This window comes from Pinus tabuliformis, chromosome 2_1 (assembly GCF_031772625.1).
Source record: "Pinus tabuliformis cultivar Carrire ecotype Pingquan chromosome 2_1, CPIR1, whole genome shotgun sequence".
NCBI lineage: Eukaryota > Viridiplantae > Streptophyta > Pinopsida > Pinales > Pinaceae > Pinus > Pinus tabuliformis.
In genome coordinates this window covers 152,551,519-152,570,773 of record NC_142299.1, presented here as the reverse complement: position 1 = coordinate 152,570,773, position 19,255 = coordinate 152,551,519, and the positions used below count along the sequence as shown (strand labels likewise).

At 42.7% G+C, this 19,255-nt stretch overlaps 1 protein-coding gene across 4 annotated transcripts in view; it reads left to right on the top strand.

Moving 5' to 3' along the window:
- Nucleotides 1-18,902, top strand: part of LOC149199196 (S-adenosyl-L-methionine-dependent methyltransferases superfamily protein) — a 559,137-nt gene extending 540,235 nt beyond the window's left edge. For all 4 annotated transcript variants that reach the window (XM_089402334.1, XM_089402336.1, XM_089402335.1 and 1 more), the window contains one exon: nucleotides 18,411-18,902. In XM_089402334.1, coding sequence (XP_089258460.1) covers nucleotides 18,411-18,485 — 75 coding nt within the window. In that variant the 3' untranslated portion in view covers nucleotides 18,486-18,902. The remainder of the gene's footprint in view (nucleotides 1-18,410) is intronic.
- The last annotated feature ends 353 nt before the right edge of the window (nucleotides 18,903-19,255 follow it).

The following is a 19,255-nucleotide window of genomic DNA, read 5'->3' as shown; positions in this document are numbered from 1 at the left end:
TGGAGAACAAGGGAAGGTAGTAGCCTTCTGCAGGTGGGTGCCTGCGTACTAGTATGAGTCTGCACCAGTACAAGATTGTAAACAGGTTTTTCTTATATTGAAGAAAACAGCAGCAGGTGGTTTTTGTCCCGCATTAGATTTCCACCTTATATCGTGGTGTTCATGTGTGCTTCTTATGTGTGATGATCTATTCTGTTTTACTGCACCTGTTTACTGTTCATATGGTTAATGAAGTTCTGATGCATTGATTAAAGACCAACATATAAAGGATTAACTGAATCATAAGTTTACTGGATATACGCTAGTTGCATTAAACATAGTTGTGTGTACACGTGGGTTCCCTTAACTGAAGTAGCGTATATGAATCTAAGTATGGAAATGAAAAAGTTAGTGATTTGCTAATACTGATTCACCCCCCCCCCCCCCGCCCCCTCTCAGTATTATTTCCAACAATTAATACTTTAAAGTTTAGACTTAAGAACCCCATTGAAAATATTAGTTATTTTTATAAAATACAATCCGGGTGGAATTTCACAAAATGGTTTATGAGTTCTTTAGAACTCATGAGCCTTAGCCTCTCCACCAACTTTTCATGGCTAGACCACATCCAATGCTACCAAAAACTAACATTTCCGGAACATTTGTCCAAAAACAACTGTGTCATTTGTTTTATATCTTTCTCTATTGTTTAGTTTCATGTTTCGACATATTACTTAAATGGTGTAGGATGCAATGTATGTATTTCGATGTTTGTCGTAGGAAACTACAAATAATTTGTTCATGTAAATCTAACAAGTAGGAGAAATATCATCAATTGCTGCAGCAGGGATTCCCGGGTTTAAAGAATTTTCACATGGTATCAAAGCAATGCAGGTGAAGCAAGAAGAACAGTGCCAAAGAACCCAGTGTTGATCAGAGAGGGCGATCAAATAGTTGCAAGAGGTAGCAATTCAAATCCCCAAAGGGTTTGTGTAGTCCAAGCCAGGAGGGTTGAAGTTTTGAAGAAAGTCTCTCTCTGAGTGAGTCGACAAGGAGGAAGAGCTTCCAGATCGAAATCTTGTCATTGCAAAGGGAGCAGTGCTGAGCCTCAGCATGAGGAAGAGCTGGTGGGATGCAGTTTTTCGGCAGGCAGATTGTTGGGCTGAAAGATGTCAGAAGAGAGAGGGGAAACACAGTGAGGGGTTTTTTCCTCAGTAGACTTCCCAAGAAGTTCGTTTTCTTATTGGTCGAGCAGCAACAATAAGAAGCAAAGAGGAGCAGTTCAACATTTTCGTGGCAGAGATGGCAACCAGTGGGCTGAGAGATCAGGACAGGTTGGATGGGGCATCCAACTACGTCATCTGGAAGGAAAGGATGTCATTCCTTCTAGATGAGCATTCTCTCAAGACCTATGTCGACAGCGTGGTGGTTGTGCCTACAGATCCAGATCCGTTAAAGAAGTATCGAGCAAAAATGGCGAAGGACAAGAGGATGATCCTTGATGGAGTAAAGGATCATGTAGTCTGTCACATTGCTAGCAGAGGGACTGCTAAGGAGATGTGGGATGCCTTGGCAACGCTATATCAAGGATCTTCTGAGCAGCAAAAGATGTACTTAGAGCAGAAACTGAGATCTGCACAAATGCAGAAGGGGGAATGCATAGATCTGTTCCTCACGAAGCTTCAAGAGACCCAGGACGATTTAGCAGCTGTGGGGTCTACACCTCAAGGCTCTGAGTTGGTTAGACTGCCCCTCAATCCAGTCTCAGATGAGTGGCAAGTCTTTGTCCAGAGTATCCTGGGTAGGGTGACTTTGCCAAATTGGGATGAGATGTGAGCAACTCTTAAGAAAGAGGAGTTGAGGAGAGACTTGGTCAAGTGTAAGCTTGATGGAAGCAGCAGCAGTGGGTTGAACCCAAGGAGGAGGAAGAGAATGCAGCCCTTGCATCCAAGGGGCAGCAAAAGCAACGGAGGCAGAAGAAGGATATCTCGAAGATAAAATGCTTCAGCTGTGGTGAAATGGGTTTCTACGTAACACAGTGTCCTCTCAGGAAGAAGGACAAAGATGAGAAGCACGATCCGAAGGCTGCACCTACCAAGATTGAGGAGGAGGAGTTCGCCATGACAGTCGAGATACCTCTTGGAGGGCGGTGGGTTGATTTGGAGTTGTAGTTCGAAAGAGCTACAAATGGGCAGGATCCTTGAAGAGCCCACCTCTCGAATCAATTCCTTGCTACGAGAGCCCAAATCAGTAGTAGCAAGATGGACTAAGTGTTAGATGGTGCAGAGGAGTGTTGGAGTGATAGATGTAGTGGCTAGAACGCCAAGTCTGAGCAACGCAGTGTAGAGTTGCAGTAGTGCAGTAGCAGCAGGAGCGCAGTGGCTTCAGAGGGACAGCGTGGGACTAGCATCAGTCAGATATTCAACATCAAGATGCATCTATGTTGAACACTTGTTCAGTTATTTGGGATATTTTTCCGTTGCTGATGCAATAGCAACAGCAGTTTGCAATGCAAGGGCAATTGGCAGTGGCAGTGGCAGCAGCAGCACGGATGTAGAATTTCAGAAGTTGTAGTCCGGATGCAGTGTTGATAGTGGCAGTGTCAGTAGTAGTACAATTGTAGCAACGACAAAGTAGTTGGTGGACAGCATGTCAAACATCAACAACACAAAGGACGATGTTATGAAGTGTTAATTTTAGGTATGTTCTATGCTAGAGCAATTTATTTCAATTTCTTTTCCACATTAGCAATCACATCAGCATAAAGTAAACTGCAGATAGAACATAAACATAAATCGCAAAAGACAAGCCAATACAAGAGGACATAAGATGTGGTGCTAGCCAGGTACAAACCCCACTGTGGGGAAACCCTTGATCAATTCTTCTTTTATGTTCTTCAAAGTTCAGCAGAGAAAGTGAGAGAGATAGTACATTTACAATAAAAGTCAATCACTTTGACTTTTGATATCGGCATGAGATCATTTGAAGACATATTGCTTCAACTGATTCTCTAAGGTGACTCGTTCACCTATCATAGTGTTGCATCTCGTCTATTTGTTGCACATTACCGTGTGACACCTTGCTATACTGTCACATGTGTTGAACCTTGATGACTGAGCTGCTCTCATCTTCATGCTGCTCATCATGCTGCATCTTCCATGGTCTTATTCATCATCAAGCTGCCCATGCTCATGATCTCATTCATCATTACACTGCCCATGCTCATATCATCATGCATCATTATGCTGCCCATGCTCATATCATCATGTTGCTTATTATGCTGCCCATGATCTCATACATCATGTTGCCTTCCTTCGGAGAAAGATGCTCCGGCTGTTTCAGCAGTTCTCGGTAGTTCCGGCTTTTCTGGCAGTTCAGGCTTTTCCAGCATTTCTGGCTTTTCCAGCTTTTCTAGCTTTTCCGCTATTTTTGGCTTTTCTGGCGTTTCCGGCATTTCCGGCTTTTCTGGTGTTTCTGGTGTTTCCGGATTTTCTGGCGTTTCCGGCTTTTCCGCAGTTTTGGCTTTTCCGGCTATTCCGGCTTTTCCGGTAGTTCTGACTTTTCCGGCTTTTCCGGCTTTTCTGACAGTTCCGGCTTTTCCGACTTTTTTGGCTTTTCCTTAGGATCTCTCCTACTAAAACCCAAAGACAAGTGGAGAGAGGAAGAGATCCAAGTGTGTGTTGAAATGACTTGAAGTCCTTTTCTATTTATACTAAAACGTAGAGGTTGAATAGACATGACTGTTGGACTTCTAAGCCTACATAAGTTGCTAGCCGACTTAACAATTTGTCCATAACATAAATAAATTCATAACTTCATAAATACTTATCGAAATCGGATGATCTTTAGATCAATCCTACACCTCTCAATGAGAGGGATACAATAAAAATATCAGTTGCCATAAATAATATGACCCACATGGAGTTTGGCCCTAGTTGCAATTTTAACACTCCCTCTCAACTAGGGAGACCTCCATCCGCTGATCCATATGTCCAACTGTACTATCTCTAACATCAGTGCCCTGCACTGCTCTACTCAGCTCTGCTAGCTCTGTTGGCTCTGCTTTGCTGGCTCTACTCTACTCTGCTAGCTCAACTCTGCTCTGCTCAGCTCTACTAGCTCTGCTCTGCTCTACTCAGCTCTGCTAGCTCTGCTCTGCTCAACTATGTTGGCTCTGCTCTGCTTAACTTAGCTCTGCTGAACCATGAAGAAGAAGAATTGATCAAGAATGTGTCATACCATTCTCCACTGACCCGAAGTCAGTCTCAGAGTGTGTATCACTGGTCCCAGACCAGTGCTCAACCAACCAGAAGTTAGTGTCATAATAGGTACAACTCCTACCATTGATCCCAGACCAATACTCTACTAACTCGAAGTTAGTCTCAGAGTACGTACCACTGGTCCCAGACCAGTCCTCAACCGACCCGAAGTCAGTGTCATAGTGGGTACAACTCCTACCACTAATCCTAGACTAGTACTCTACTGACTCGAAGTCAATCTCAAAGTATGTACCACTGGTCCCAAAGGAGTCCTCAACCGACCCGAAGTCAGTGTCATAGTGGGTACAACTCCTACCACTAGTCCAAGACCAATATCATTGATCCTAGATCAATGAAGGTCATCCTAGCATAGGGAGTATGGTAGATATAGCGATGCGTCCATCGGTACTACTATGGTCCCTATCCTCATTTCCCTGCTCATTGATTAGATGAGAGGTACTTCCCATGAGTCCCAGACTACATGGGTAGGACGCCTCGACAGGAGAGCTTAATCAATCCTGTCCTCACAGGCGAACTAATCATCCTACTACACAATCACCATGGAAAACACATCATCCAGGCCTCACAGGAGAACTAATCATCCTGCTATACAATCGTCATGGAGAATACATCATCCAGACCTCACAAGAGAACTAATCATCCTGCTACACAATCGTCATGGAGAACACATCATCCAGACGTCACAGGAGAACTAATCATCCTGCTACACAATCGTCATGGAGAACACATCATCCAGACCTCACAGGAGAATTAATCATCCTGCTACACAATCGTCATGGAGAACACATCATCCAAACCTCACAGGAGAATTAATCATCCTGCTACACAATCATCATGGAGAACACATCATCTAGACCTCACAAGAGAATTAATCATCCTGCTACACAAGCGTCATGGAGAACACATCATCCAGACTTCACAGGAGAATTAATCATTCTGCTACACAGGAGAGCGAATCGTCCTGTCCCATAAGAGAGCGAATCATCTTGTCCCACAAGAGAGCGAATCGTCTTGTTCACAAGAGAGCGAATCATCTTGTTCACAGGAGAGCAAATCATCTCGTACACAAGAGAGCGAATCATCCTGTCCCAATGCACACCACCAGGGGAGGGTGAGTCACCCTGTGGTCGCATGTTTCTCTGGTAAGAACCGCAAGCCCCCAGATCTCAATGTATGCAACATGTAGGACCCTTTTACAAGGGTCTCTCGATGACTCCAAGTCGTTCGGGAAAATCAAAAATTTGATCTTTCCCCGGGGCTCTGACAAAGTGTAGCGACCTATACATCATCTCAGTGCGATGGAGCCTCCTTGCTCATCGACTTACCATATCCCAGATAAGGCAGTATCTGATGTCTATCTGCTGGAGCAATCATTGAATACGGGATTCCTCAATAATCGAATCCCACCTCTGGTTGTCACAGAGAATCACAGTGGTATTCATCATGTGTACTCACTGAAGAGTTTCCACAACCAGGAAACTTCATACGAGGTCATACTCGTAGTTATGTATCCGGTCTTGGCGGTACTTATAACAACCGATTTCTGCTTCCTGCTCATCCATGATATCGAAGCAGAATCCAAAGAGAACCAACACTGAGAAGTGCTCTAGTGATCCTCCACACTGCCTGCCCAGTCAGCATTCGAATAATCATGCAGTTTTCATATTTCCGGCAATGTATCTCAATCCATGAGAGATTGTGCCCCGAAGATATCTCAAAGGATTCTTGGCACCAATCCAGTGAGGCTCAACCAAATATGAGCTCACCATGCTAACTGCAAAACATATGTCCGGAGTTCACCAAGAACATCAATGTGATTGAGTTTATGAAACTCAGAGGCATTTCCCAAATCTGGTCCGACATCACTACCATAGAACTTCTGAAAGTTAATATCCTTGAGGTAGTCACAGGCTTGCAGTTTATCATTCCACATTCAGAATCCAGTTCCCTTTTACTTCTGCAAATGAGAGGGTCTGCACCTGTCAGAAATAGGTCGTCCTTATGAGGTGCCAGTATGAGAGGTCTATCATCCACAATCTTCGGGTAATGGTTTGGATCGGTTTCACTCCTAGTGAATCTCAGCTTCATCAAATAGCTATCAATCCTCTCATACAATGCCCGGGGTGTTTTGCTTCAAGTCATAGAGGGCTTTCTTCCACCTGTATACATGAGATTCCCGTTCATGAATCTCAAACTCCACGGGTTGTTCCAAACCTGTGGACCTGCTACATGAGGGGAATGGTCCCCTTGTAATATTTTCCTTCGGTGCATTTGAATTCAAGCATCCCGATCACCATCTAACTCACAGACCTCCAGTGCTGAGTCAATGTACATGGTCCCCAATGGACTTGAAACAACCCTGAACTCTAAAACATCTTTGAAAAATCTATTTACAAACACGTACCTTTCCATTGACGAGCGCCACCCTGAAACTTTAAACTTCCATTTCCGAGATGGACACCAGGTTCTTCTTGCGATCAGGTACATAAAAAAGATTCTGGGGTTCCTTGCTTTCTTTGAAGAGTCGACCATTTCCTTGATGACCTGCATTACTTATCATTCCTCTGATCATTGAAGATGTCCTTTATCTTCATCAAGAGATGTGTCTCTGCTATTCGGACACTCCTTTGCATGATTGCCGAACTTATTGCAACCAAGGCATCTGCCTTTCCTTCCACCCTTAGATCTGAACTTCCGAATGAAGTGATCTTCCACTATGCCATTCTAATAATATTCTCTGCTTCCACTTCACCCATAGTGAACTTAGAAGAAAGATGTGGAACTCATTGATCCTTTTGTCTTGCCCTATTGTCTTCAGTGATTGCTCTTTCACTATTGCTTGGGCATTGTCTTCACCTCAGCTCTAATACCATGTTAATTTTAGGTATGTTCTATGCAAGAGCAATTTATTTCAATTTCTTTTCCACATTAGCAATCACATCAGCATAAAGTAAACTTCAGATAGAACATAAATATAAATCGCAAAAGACAAGCCAAGACAAGAGGACACAAGATGTGGCACTAGCCAGGGACAAACCCCAATGTGGGGAAATCCTTGATCAATTCTTCTTTTATGTTCTTCAAATTTCAACAGAGAAAGTGAGAGAGATAGTACATTTACAATAGAAGTCAATCACTTTGACTTTTGATATCGGCATGAGATCTGTTGAAGACATATTGCTTCAACTGATTCTCTAAGGTGACTCATTCACCTATCATAGTGCTACATCTCGTCTATTTGCTGCACATTACCATGTGACACCTTGCTGTACTGTCACATGTGTTGAACCTTGATGACTGAGCTGCTCTTATCTTCATGCTGCTCATCATGTTGTATCTTCCATGGTCTTATTCATCATCAAGCTGCCCATGCTCATGATCTCATTCATCATTATGTTGCCCATGCTCATATCATCATGCATCATTATGCTACCCATGCTCATATCATCATGCTGCTTATTATGCTGCCCATGATCTCATACATCATGTTGCCTTCCTTCGGAGACAGATGCTCCGGCTGTTTCGGCAGTTCCCGGTAGTTCTGGCTTTTCCGGCAGCTTTGGCTTTTTCGACAGTTTTGACAGTTCCAGCATTTCCGACTTTTCCGACTTTTGGCTTTTCCGGTATTTCCGGCGTTTCCGGCTTTTCTCACAGTTCCGGCTTTTCCAACTTTTCTAGCAGTTTCGACTTTTCCAGCTTTTCCAGCATTTCTGGCTTTTCCGGTTTTTCCAACTTTTCTGGCAGTTCCGACTTTTCTGGTTTTTCTGGCTTTTCCTTAGGATCTCTCCTCCTACTAAAACCCAAAGACAAGTAGAGAGAGGAAGAGATCCAAGCGTGTGTTGAAATGACTTGAAGTCCTCTTCTATTTATACTAAAACGTAGAGGTTGAATAGACATGACTGTTGGGCTTCTGAGCCTACATAAGTTTTTGGCCGACTTAACAATTTGTCCATAACATAAATAAATTCATAAATACTTATCGAATCGGATGATCTTTAGGTCAATCTTACACCTATCAATGAGAGGGATCCAATAAAAATATCAGCTGCCAATGGCCATAAATAATATGACCCACATGGAGTTTGGCCCTAGTTGCCAATTTTAACATGAAGTCAACGTAATACTTCAGTGGGAGGCATTGCTAGAGCACATTCATTGCTAAGAAGGAGTGTTGATTTCTAGTAGCATCGGATGTGCTCTAAGTCTCAAATTTTGCAGGGAGGCTTGAGCACATGTATTCCAAAGAACCCAAAAAGCGTTTTGGGAAATTCCACTCGGAAACAGTTTTATTAAAATAATTAATTATTGTTAATGCATCCCTAAGTCTATACTTAGGAAATTAAAATAATTAATGGGTATTAATCTAACTATGGGTGTAACGTTTAGAAGAAGACGAGGATCAAGCAGAAATGATCTTAGCCATTGATTAGGTTCTATTCTAGGACGTTGAATGTCGATGAGAAGATTATTTAAGGAAACATGAGGGTCATTTGGAAAACACACACAGAGTTGATCAGTGAGATCGAATTGCTGAAGCTTGAGGTAGCGCAGTGATTTGTAGTGATCACGCAGAGAAGGATAGAGGGAGTTTTGGCTGGAGGATCTTCTCCAGAGCCAAGAATACTCAGTAGAGAGACTCACAGAGGAGGCAGCGCAGAGCCAGGAAGGGCTCACGCAAGTGTTGAAGTTTCTAAGTTTACTTAGTTTAGAAACCCTTCATGCACTTTTTCTGATTTATTCCCACCTACTTGTTATTTTTCTTTAACAAGTTATTTACAAAGTAAATACTGAAAATAAACACCAGTGCATGCTCAACATATTATAGATCAGCAACTAAAAGAAACAAAAACAAACACACCACATGACACCATTATTTATGGACCAATGTCCCCGGAAAAACCCAATGCGGGAAAATCGGTGCAGCTATCTGAGGGTTTTCTTATTAAGCAATATCAGAGTACAATCTGGGTGTCGAAACTGGCCTATCCAACAGAGAATTTCCTTAGCAGCTATACCTCACAGTTTGAGAGAAATCTCCTAGCTGAAACACCAAAAAATCCTTTGGGCAGCTCCTCAACACAAAACTGCTCTGCAACCCTAGCGTCTGCCCAATCGGGATTGCGTCAACCCCTCTCTGTCTCACGCTGGCCCTCCGTCAGCCTTTCTTGGCCTGCATCAACTCCAGGAGGCCCTGCGTCATCTTTCTGGGCCTCTGTGTCAGACACGCTGGCCTCTCTGGTGCTCTGCGTAGCACTTGGCTGCCTCTGCGTGGCCCTGCATGAGCCCTTGCTAGCTCTGCGTCACTCTCCTTGGTTGTTGCGCTGCTCTCTCGGCACAATCTTTGCCTTCTCTATACTCAATGCCCCTCAGCTGCTCTCCCGATCACTGATTCTATCTCTCTTAGCAAACCCCGCTCTAGAGAATAGAATGATTGATCACTCTGGTGTATCCTCCAAGTGACCCTCAAGCCTCCTCTTATACTTTTCCTGTTGACATCTCAACGGCCGAGATTAAGTCCCTAATCAACTGTTAAGATTATATCTGGCTTGATCCATGCCTTTTGGACCACTCTAACACAGATTCATATTAATACACATTAATATTTTATTTTCCCTAAATTTAGACTTAGGGACTCCATTAAAAATATTAATTATTTTAATATCTCCTGATCTATTTAGAATCTGCCCAAACCCTTTCTGGGTATTGGATATCTCATGTGGCCCAACCTCTCCACCAAATTTCGTGGCTAGAGCACATTCGATGCTACCCCAAATCAACACTCCCTCTTAGCGAGGACTATGCTCTAGCAATACTCCTCACTAAGTATTACTCTGATCATCCGGCATCGGTACTTGTGCTGATGCTAGGCCTTCCTGCTCAACATCCTCTGCACTGTTGCCTCCTGTACTACTGCCCATGGTTCTGCCACTGCCACTGCTGCATCTGTACGACAGATCCCTCTGCATTCGTGTTGTTGTTGGTCCTTTCTCCCAGCACTGCATCTGCACTGCACCTCCTCTCATCAAGCTGCATCGTGTTGCCCACTGTTGCACTGCAACTCAGTTACTGAGAAGTAAGTAACTGATCTCCCAACTGACCTCCCTGTTGGGCTAGAAACACCCACTGATGTTGAAGCTCCCTCTGTCGCTGACAAGTGCTCCCTATCTTTGACCTTTGCACTGCTGCAACGACTCTTTGCATCTCTCACCGTTGCACACCTCTCTATGCCTTCCTGCACTGGTGCAACACTCCTGTGCCTCTCTCACTACTGCAGACTGCTAGCTCTACGTTGTCTCGGGACTCCTGCACTATAGCTCTCTCTGCCGCTTCATCTGCATCCATCTCTACCTACTCAGCCAATCCTACTACTCCTCGTCGGGGCTCCCATAGCAACATCTAATCCAAGAGGCTGGGTACCTCAAGGATCCTGCCCCTCATTGCCTGTGGTCCACCTGACTACAACTCAATGTCTCCCCACTTCCACTCAATCGGTGCGTGTGCACTCATGGCACAGTCATCGTCTGTCAAAACTTCCTTCTCTCCCTGTGTTGCCGTTGCCTTAGTCTCGGAAGGCTCTCCCGTACTCTTCTTCCTTGGGCATTGGGTCACATAATGACCCATCTCCCCACAATGGAAGCACTTGATCTTGGAGAGATCTTTCTTCTTCCGCTTCTCCTGCTTTCCCTCAGATGCTAGGGCCACATCCTCCTCCTCCTCCTTGACCTTGATCCCTTTGTTGCTGCTACATGTCTTCGACTGCCGTTTGATCTCTTCCTGGCAAAGAGCTGCCCACATCTCGTCCCAAGGTAGGAGAGTCCCTCTACCTAGGATACTCTGGATAAACACTTCCCAATCTTCTGAGATAGCATTCAGGGTTGTCCTCACCATAAGCTCCTGATCCGGTGTCGCTCCTATAGCAGTCAACTGGTCTCAGATCTCATTCATTCCTCTGAGGAAGGTGTCAATCAATTGACCCTTCTTCATCTAATACGACCTCATTTGGTTCTCGAGTAGCATTCTTCTCTGCACATAAGTATGCTGGTACAGGTTCTTGAGAGCCTCCCACATCTCAGCTGTCGTTTCCTTCTCAGCTATATGTGGTACCACATGATCCTTGACCCCATCAAGGATAATGCACTTGGCCCTCACCATTGCCTCTTCGTACTTGTCATTATGATTGGGGTCGACTGGGATAGCTATAACCTTCAAGGCAAAGTTCTTGACACAATTCATGTCAAGCACTAATAATATTCTAGCCTTCCAGACTGCGAAGATCGATGCTCTGTCCAGTCTATCCTGGTCTCTTACCCCATGTAGTGCCATGACGCTCCTCTACTTCCCTCCTAGAAGTTCTCTATTCAAATCCTCTGAGTCTCAACTTTCCGTCTAGAAGTTCTCTTTTGGACTCCCTCTGATTCCTGATTTCCCTCTTGGAAATCCTATTGTCGCTTGTCAAGATGCCCCCTACTCTGATCGTCTTATGCAACTGCACTGCTGATCTAGGTTCCTCGGCTAGAAACCCTCGGTAACAACTCCTCTAGCCTTGCTCTGTCAAGTATTGTTCTGACTACAGTGCCTCACCAGCTTCACTCTGCAATATTCATGCAGCCTTCTAGACCCTAGCAACTACCTCTCTGTGAACTGCGTCAATCCCTCTTTGCCCCACGCTAGCTCTGCGTCAGTCCTGGGATGCCCTGCGTCAGCCCTCTGGCCCTCTGCGTCAACAACACTGGCCTCTCTGAGGCTCTGCGCAGCTCCCAGCTTCTTCTGCGTGGCTCTGACTGGCTCTGCGTCACACTTCTTGGCCTCTGCGCTACCAGAAACAACTTATGTCACCTCAGGATAGTTGTTTTCTGCTACTATTGCTCCACTCGGCAGATGTCTCTTAGTCCTCGTGTGATCTGCAATCACGCTCTGATACCATGTTGAAGTTTCTAAGTTTACTTAGTTTAGAAACCCTTCATGCACTTTTTCTGATTTATTCCTACCTACTTGTTATTTTTCTTTAACAAGTTATTTACAAAGTAAATATTGAAAATAAACACCAATGCATGCTCAACATATTACAGATCAGCAACTAAAAGAAACAAGAACAAACACACCACATGACACCATTATTTTTGGACCAATGTCCCTGGAAAAACCCAATGCGAAAAAATCGATGCAACTATCTGAGGGTTTTCTTATTAAGCAATATCAGAGTACAATCCGGGTGCTGAAACTGGCCTACCCAATAGAGAATTTCCTTAGCAGCTATACCTCACAGTTTGAGAGAAATCTCCTAGCTGAAACCCCGGAAAATCCTTTTGGCAGCTCCTCAGCACAAAACTGCTCTGCAACCCCAGTGTCTGCCCAATCTGGACTGCATCAACCCCTCTCTGTCTCACGCTGGCCCTGCGTCAGCCCCAGGAGACCCTGCGTCAGCTTTCTGGGCCTCTGCGTCAGACACGTTGGCCTCTCTGGTGCTCTGCGCAACACTTGGTTACCTCTGCGTGGCCCTGTGTGAGCCCTTGTTGGCTCTGCGTCACTCTCCTTGGCTGCTGCACTGCTCTCCCGGCACAATCTTTGCTTTCTCTGTTCCTCTGTACTCAATGCCCCTCAGCTGCTCTCCCAATCACTGATTCTATCTCTCTTAACAAACCCCGCTTTAGAGAATAGAATGACTGATCACTCTGGTGTATCCTGCAAGTGACCCTCAAGCCTCCTCTTATACTTTCCCTGTTGACATCTCAACGGCCGAGATTAAGTCCCTAATCAATGGCTAAGATTAGATCTGGCTTGATCCATGTCTTTTGGACCACTCTAACACAGATTCATATTAATACACATTAATATTTTATTTTCCCTAAGTTTAGACTTAGGGACAGTATTGCAGGAAACGTCCCCCCCCCCGGATCTAAACCCCGAAACGCGATCCGTACGAATGCGTGGGGGAAGCGTCGTCCCAAACGCGCTTCGGATAAACCGAAACGCGTTTCAGACTGATAAACACGCTTCCTGGAAATTCTGGAAACGTGTGCCCAAAGCGTGTTCGGTTTTTCCGAAGCCAAAAAATCGCTATTTTTTGTGTATGTTGACTTGTTGGTGGTGGGTCCACCTTGGGTTAGGGTGAGGAATGAAGGGATTAAAGCCCCCATTCATCTTTCATTTTCTCACTTTGAATTTATGAGAGTTGGAGAAGAGAAGAGAGGAGAGCTTGGAGGAGTGAAAGAGGAGGAGCTAGGAGAAGGAGGAGGAGCTTGGAGGACTTCATCTACAAGAGCTAAAGAGGTAAGTGCAAACCCCAAACTCCTTTATTTTTTTGACATTTTTTTTGTATTTTTCTCCTCCCTCTCCTACTCTTTCCCATTGTTTCTACTTGCTTATTTACTTGCAGGTTGTCCACCACCTATATCCATATTCCAAGATGGTGTTCTTTTGGCTCCTATGTATCATTCCACTTTTGGTTTTAATGATGGCAAGGGGGAGTAGGAATAGAAGGGAAGAAGCACATGACGACAATGGTCCCAATATGAGTGACCCAATGTATGATGAGGAGGAAGGGTTTGAAGAGGAAGGGGATGAAGTTGAACCTGAAGGGGAAACTGAAACACTAGAGGGGAAAGCCGCATTAACACCCTTGTGGAACTATGTGACCAAACTTGAAGGGCGAAAGGGTGGTGGAAGCTACAAATTTTTGTGCCCTCATGGTTGTCATGGAAGAAAACCATTTAGTGGTTCATATACCCGTGTGAGGAGGCATCTTTGTGGAGTGATGGACAGTGATGATAAAAGGGGTGCTATGGGAATACAAATTTACCCAAACATTTCATCTGAACAAAGAAGAAAATACATTCAAATAGAGGAGGTTGCACAACAAAAAATCAAAAAACAAAAAACTCATTCTGAATCAAGTGCAACCTCTAGATTTGGTAGCTCATCTCCTCATGGTACTTCTGGAAATTCTGGAGGTAAAAGAACAATAGGGAATTTCCTTAATGTTGCTGGGAGGGATGATGTGGATGGAAAGATAATCCGATTTCTTTGTGCTTGCGGTGTACCATTCAATGTGCTTCGCTCTCCCTATTGGCATGAAATGGTAAAGGCCATCAATGAAGCCCCAAAAGGATACAAGTCCCCCAAGTATGAGAAAGCTAGAACAGTGTCATTAGAAAGAGAAAAAGCAAAGGTTCAAAGAGCTTTGACATGTTTTACAAATGAGTGGGTAGATTGTGGGATATCCATTGTATCAGATGGGTGGACAAATATTAGAAACCAACATTTGATAAATGTTCTTGGTGTTTCTGCTAGTGGTGCAGTGTTTATTACATGTCATGACTCCTCCTCCATCAGTGCATCTTCACAAACATTGTAGATCTCCTATTGCAATCAATCAAAGATGTTGGTCCAAATAATGTGGTTCAAGTGATCACAGATAATACAGCAAATTGTAAGGCAGCAAGAAAAATTATTGAGCATACTCATCCACACATCTTTTGGTATGGGTGCCTGGTTCACACTTTGAACCTTTTGATGCATGATATTATGAAGCATAAAGAATGTGGGTGGATTAATGAGCTTTACAGGAGAGGGAAGCAACTCATTAAATTCATCACAGGGCATACAATGGTAAACCACTTCTATGGCACTTACTCGAAGTTGCAGTTGCTTAAACTTGCAAAGACAAGATTTTCCAGTTATTACCTCACCTTTAGGCGGCTAGTGAAGGTGAGACAAGCTTCAACTAATATGGTGTGTGCTGAAACATGGGATGAAATTAACACTGATAGAGATGGTGCTAATGGAACCAAGGACACTATTCTTGACATGTACTTTTGGTCATAGGTTAAATATATTTTGCAATTCACCAAACCAATTTATTACATGATCAAGTTTGGAGATTCAGATCGACCAATAATTGGAGAGGTGTATGAGAAAATGGATAGCATGTTGGGGCAGATTAAAGACATTGTTGAGCCTAGAGATATCACCTTGTACAATTATATTCATGCAGAGGTGGAAAACCGATGGGAAATGCTAAATGTTCCATTGCATGCATTAGCATATGTTTTGACACCTAAATACTATCATCCATCATGGCTTTCAACACCAGCACCTGGGGGGGAAGCAGGAGAAAACCACACCAAGATCAAGAGGTTCACAAAAAATATATGATTGCATTGAGTAAATTAGTCCCTGATGAGGAGGAGGTTGCCATGGTACAGAGACAGTTGAGCAACTATACGCTTAACACTGGTCCATTTGGGAGCATGCATGCAATTAGAGATCGAGAGACTTTTTCTTCTCTTGAGTGGTGGAACATGCATGGAGGGGCTACTCCACTTCTATAGACTTTGGCATTGTGGGTGCTATCACAGGTGGTAAACACTTCTTCTACAAAGAGGTGTTGGAGCTCTTATTCTTTCATCCACAATGTTAAAAGGAACAGGTTGAGTTTAGACCGGGCAAAGAGCTTGGTTTATGTTCATTACAACTTGCGATTGTTGTCCCATTACTGTGATGATGCAAAGACTAATAAAGACCTTAAGATTTGGGACAAGAATCCAGAGGAGCCCAATTTGGAGGATGGAGTGTTGCGATTAGAGCAATTAGAGGATGCTCTTATCCAGGTATGTCCATTGTGGTATGAATTTTCCTTATAAAGCATTTCTCTAATTCATGTTTTTAATTTTTTTTTGTTAACTAGTGTTTTTTTGTATGAATTTTTTGAGCGATTCCAGGATGATGATGATCGTGTTGAGATGCCACCCCCATCTAGTCCCTTGGTTCCTAGGTTCCTAGGTTCCATGGTTCAACACCAACAGCAGGGGGTTCGCCTTCATCAATTTCAGTGCCACTACCACAACTTCCACAAGCACCATCTTCTTCATTGCCACCACGTGGCGGCCCGCTGCCACGTTCTCTTCGTGGTGGAAGGAGGAGAGATTAGTAGATATATTCACAATTTACTACTTTTGTCATAGATTAATCATTAGACTTGTAGGCTTGTGAATTTGAACATTTTTTGTCTTGGCGGTGACCAAGTGACATATTTTGTAAACATTATTATTTGAATTTTTGGACGTGACAAATGTTGACAGTTGCTCACTTGCTAGATAAATCATAATATGCTCTATGTTTTATGTTTTATAATATGCTTAAATGTTTTATGTTTTATGTTTTATAATATGCTTAAAAATTTGATGTATGTTTGTAATTGCTAGAATATAGATGGTTGATGTTTGAATAATTAATCATTGATGTACATACTAGTAACTACAATGGAATCATGGATGCCATATCTATCTTGATTTATGCAAAAATATGCATGTTTTCATGTCTTCTACAACTAATTTGGTATTTGGGATGTTTCTTTTGAGTATAAATGCAAAATATATATATATATAGTAGACGCTTCGCTTCCTAGATTTTTGGAAAATGATGCTTCCGCGTCCCCGCTTCCAAAAAAGGTCCCCATTTTGTCCCCGCTTCATGCAACATTGCTTAGGGACTCCATTAAAAATATTAATTATTTTAATATCTCCTGATTTGTTTAGAATCTGCGCAAACCCTTTCTGGGTATTGGAGATCTCATGTGCCCCAACCTCTCCACCAAATTTCGTGGCTAGAGCACATTCGATGCTACCCCAAATCAATAAGAAGCCCCACACAGAGCGGCACAGAGCCTTCACACAGAAGTCCGAGATTTGCTGGGAGGTTGACGTTTCTGAGCCAAGAGGGCTGGAATCAACTCCTGAGAAGCAAATTGATTCCCAAGAAAGGTGACGCAGTGTGTTAGAGGCTGACGCAGGCCCACACAGGGGCAGCGCAGAAGTAGTCAAGGACTCGTTGGTTCATCTGTCGGATCAGCCGGGACTTGTAGTGTAGAGTGAGGTAATCTCACTAATTTCTTCTACCGAGTGATATTCTCTATATTGGATTGCCAACAAGGTATCCAGAGGTTGTATTCAGAAATAACTTCATCTTAATAAAAACCCTCAGATCTGTTGCATCGGTTTTCCACGTAGGGTTTTTCCAGGGACATTTGTCCAAAAAAAACTGTGTCATTTGTGTTGTATCTTTCTCTATTGTTCAATTTCTTGTTTCGGCATATTATTTAAACGGTGTAGGCTGCAGTGAATGTATTTCGATGTTTGCCATAGGGACCTACAAATAACTTGTTCATGTAAATCTAACAAGTAGGAGAAATATCATCAATTGTTGCAGTAGGGATTCCCAGGTTTAAGGAATTTTCACAAACCCTGCAATTTCAGATGTAGTACGAACCAATCAAGAGAAGAGAGATGTGTGTGATGATGCTCCAAGGTGATGTGACATAAGTTATATTTATGTGTCTCAAGGGTTCGAATTAGCTTGCCCAAGCCGACTTGTACTTTTGTGCACATGTGGGTTTTTCATCAAAAATAATAATTTTTCCTTGACCAAATTAAATTCTTCCAAGGGCTAGTAGGGGCTTCTTTGAATGAGGAAGGCTTCCCAATGGAGGGAATTTGTCCCTGAGCTGCCAAATTAACAGTTGAAAACTGAAAAATAAATTTTCTCCCACCAAGATCATGTAATAAATAGTGAGTGGAACTGAAACTCTTAGCAATCCTAGGAGTGATCCACTTCCCAATCAACATATCTTGTAAAATCACTTGAACTAGTGCTGTAAAATTGTCTTTCATAGCTTGAGAAATTGACCTTCAAACCGAAAACAACTTCTTCAAAAATAGGAATGGTGAATGTTTAATGTTTGTCACAAAATTTGCCCTTTTTTCTGGGGAAGGGGAGATGGAGAAAAGGAACATGGGGTTGCAACTGCTTGGAATTTGATGAAACGAATAGGAAGAAATGCATACAGTGGAAGAGACCTTTTATAGGGAAAATGTTGCAAAGACCTTCCTCTCAAAATATTTTGTGAATATTTAAAGAAATGGAAAGTAGATATACAAAACGTTGCAGATTAAAATGAAGAAAATGGCATGTTAGAACTTGTTCAGCATAAAAAGCACATCCTAAGGAAAAGTTAGTTAACTTTTTTAAAACTTAATGACATGGATAACTGATATTACTGATATTCCAAACATTTATTTCATGCCATTGTGTAGTGCTTAACTTGAAACATGTATTTAAAGGGGAACTAAGACATTTTATGATGTTTTATTGTAGGCATTGGATATATCACCAAACCCTGGGCGAACAGATCCCATGTATGTAGTTTTCTCAAGAAAACTGCCAGCATAACTTTTTGTTATGGTTTATTTGATGCATAGGAATCAAACAACTTTCCTTCCCCAGCCCCACCCCAGAAAAGAAGAAAGAACAAGAATCTGGTGGGGGCTGCAATTTTTATATAACTTTTTTATTGTAATTAAAATATGTAAATGACAATTTGTTATTCCAAATTATAAAGTTGAGATTTTTGTTTATACTAGAAGAGCTCTTCAGTGTACTTTGTGAAGTTGATCACTGATGCCCTAGGTATATACTTTTCCCATGCTTTAGATAATATTCTTTAGGATATTCTTTCTTGTACAAAGTAAAAGCTACACGTCCACAGATTATTTTAATGTATGAAAATGGTGTGCAACCACAATTGGAACATTGACCTGTAAATTTATATAAAATGCTCAAAAGGATGATTCTGCATTTACCTATTAAGGAATGTGATATACAGCTCAGCAGGCTTGAAATTTTGTTTTTTCTAATAATTGCAAGCATGACACGATTTTGTGTCCATTGTTTCCACATTCTTCTGAATAGTTACATTAATTTATGTGAAGATTGTTTTGCATTGTCTACTTAGTCTAGAAAAAATTACTACGATCAGCTCGGCACATAGCCATGTTAGTGTTGATGAGACTTAATTTCCCATAGCTTCTATTATGGAGCTCGATGCAATTAATGAGGTTGTGCGAAGCAGCTTTTATTGTTACAGTATCACTTATCTGAACAAAGCAATGCTTGCAGTTACTTGAGAATTTACATATCTCTGTATAAAGGTAGAGTGCATG